The sequence below is a fragment of the Bison bison genome, unplaced genomic scaffold (assembly GCF_000754665.1).
Source record: "Bison bison bison isolate TAMUID 2011002044 unplaced genomic scaffold, Bison_UMD1.0 scf7180017861239, whole genome shotgun sequence".
Taxonomy (NCBI): Eukaryota; Metazoa; Chordata; class Mammalia; order Artiodactyla; family Bovidae; genus Bison; species Bison bison.
Genome location: NW_011491811.1, coordinates 36,281 through 38,947, shown reverse-complemented (window position 1 = coordinate 38,947; position 2,667 = coordinate 36,281). Strand labels below are relative to the sequence as shown.

The 2,667-nt window shown below is 38.5% G+C and overlaps 1 protein-coding gene across 1 annotated transcript in view; it reads left to right on the top strand.

Annotated features, from left to right (window-relative positions):
• The window catches only part of LOC104983079 (neuronal migration protein doublecortin-like), an 11,426-nt gene that overhangs the window by 3,715 nt on the left and 5,044 nt on the right, over nt 1-2,667 (top strand). The window contains exon 3 of the mRNA XM_010832563.1: nt 1,849-1,970. Within this exon, the coding sequence (XP_010830865.1) occupies nt 1,849-1,970 (122 nt within the window). The remainder of the gene's footprint in view (nt 1-1,848; nt 1,971-2,667) is intronic.

The following is a 2,667-nucleotide window of genomic DNA, read 5'->3' as shown; positions in this document are numbered from 1 at the left end:
AAAGGTTATAACAGGAAAATAAATTTTTTGAATCAGATTTGGTTCAAATCCAAGCTCTGCCACCTGCTAGCTTGTGTGAACTTGGGGAAACCATTTGGGCCCCCCGAGCCTCAGTTGTTCATCTGTAAAGTGGGCATAATTGCTTTGAGGGTTAAATGAGACAATGAATATAAATTGTTTTGTATTCTGCCTAGCACATTAGCAGTACTCAATAAAGGGCTGTAGTTTAGTCACTCAGTTATGTCCGACTCTTTGTGACCACATGGACTGTAGCCTGCCAGGCTTCTCTGTCCATGGGATTCTCCAGGCAAGAATACTGGGGTGGTTTGCCATTTCCTTCTCCAGCGGATCTTCCTGACCCAGGGATCGAAACCGGCTCTCCTGCCTTGGCAGAGGTGGGTTCTTTACCACTAGCGCCACCTGAAAATTCCAATAATGGTAGATGTTACTATTGAGTTGGCATAAAAGTTTTAGTTTTTCATAAGATGGTACTGAAAAACTCGAATGATCTTTTTGGCCAACCCAATATTTGAGTCATCCTAGTTTATAGCTGGTTAAGCTACATGACTATAGATTTCTTCTTATTGTCACTGTGACTAATGTTCTCTCTTTTTAAAACAACTTTAAAAAACCCCAATTTATTAGGGTTTAGTTTGCACACTGTAAAATTCACCAACTGAATTAAATGATTTTTAGAAAATTTACCAAGTGGTGAAACCATCATCATAATCTAATTTTATCCCATTTTCATCATCTCCAAAAGAGACACTGTACCAATTAGCAGTCACTGCCCACTTGCCGTTTTCTCTTCAGCCCTAGATGACTACTTATCTGCCTATGTCTCTACAGATCTGCTGAGTCTGGATATTTTATAGAAATTGAAATCATATACTATGTGGTTTTTTGTGACTGGCTTCTTTCACTTAGAAAATGTTTTTAAGGTTTGTATGGACAGAGAAGCCTGGTGGGCTATAGTCCATGGGGTTGCAAACAGCTGGACAGAACTGAGCGACTAACTCTTAACTAACTTATACCGTGTATCAATACTTCACTCCTTTTTAAAAATTTTTTACTTTTTTGAATGCACTGGGTGACATGTAGGATCTAATTCCTTGACCAGGGATTGAACCCAAGCCCTCTGCCTTGAAAGCACAAAATCTTAACCATTAGACTGTTAGGGAAGTCTCCATTCCTTTTTTTAAAGGAATAATATTGTATCATATGTATAGAGCACACTTTGTATATCTATTGTAATATTCTTATATGTAAAATGAGACTAGTAACACCTGCCTTCTGTATCTATTAGAGTGATTGTGAGGATAAAATTAGATAATAGATATAGAAACACATTGACAAGGTAAAGCTGCAGCTCCAAGGGACTATTATTGTTCATGATATAATAATAGTAATGCTAGTGAGAGGTCGGAATAGCTAGTTGCTCCCAAACCTGCCTACTTTTCCGAATCTTTTAGGGCTTTAGAAAAATATCAGTTCCCTGGGCCACACCCAGGAATTGACTCAGAATCTCCAGCATGTGTTTTTACAGATTTCCCCAAGTGAACCTTACAAGCAGTTAAACTTGGGAAAGTACTAGAGTAAATGATCTTGATGGTCCCCTTTAGCTACCTACAATAGTGGGTATTCCTGGGAATACAGAAATCTTTTTGTTTTTTGACTTGTTTATCTTAAAGAAATAATGGAGCATAAAACGTACTATGTTTCCAAATGGCAACATTATGAAATATTTAGCCTAAATAAAATGAAATGGAAACCAATTGGTTAATAATCACTATGGCCTTGTGGCACTCCTTTGTCTAATGCCTCTCTAGTCTAACTGTCTGCTGCTAGATACTGAAAGTAGTAAGGGGACCATTTTGGACCAAAGTCAGGTTATTGATGTCAGTTTTCCCACAGTTCCTTGGTTACATGAAAAAGGTCTTCGGGAAGCCGTACAGAATGTGGCCATATATGTATGAGCTGTATTACCAGTAGATCAATGAATGAAATCCAAGAGTGGCTTTTTTTTGTTTAGTCTTTCATTAGAGAATTGTTCTTCCCTCATGTACTGTCTACTTCCTTCCCCACTTCCTTGTATGTAAGTACCCAGATCAATCTTCATGGTATCATCTTGAGCATTATTATGCAGATCTTGGGACAAAATATTTAAATTGGTACAGTCTTGTTGAAAGATCTGTATGGTGACACTGGCTATGATCCACTTTCTTTGCCATAGCTCATTTGTTCCAATGAGATGAAACCACTTTCTCACTAATTTATCTTCTAATTACTAAAGAAAGCACGTTGCCGAAGAGGAGGATTTTAAGATACCTGAGAGTGATACATCACTAAGAGATCTGATAATATGATAAAGTGCCATTTAATATTTTCCTTCTGGAGGGAGGAAGCCCGGAAAAAGAGGAGAAAGCCCAGACAGATGTGCTTTTTGCACTGAGAAACTATAAACATACTTAATATTTTTGGAAATGGAGCCCTCCTGAAAGTGAAGAGAGGTAGACATTAGATCATCTTGGGGCCACAGCTTGTTCCCTTCCTGCCCTTTCAGCTTTGCTTCCATGACTTCATTTCCTTACCCCCTCGCCCTGAAGCAGATTGTCGATTCCAGCAAATTGTCACCTTGCTTGGCTCTGAAGCCAGCTTTCCTTTTTG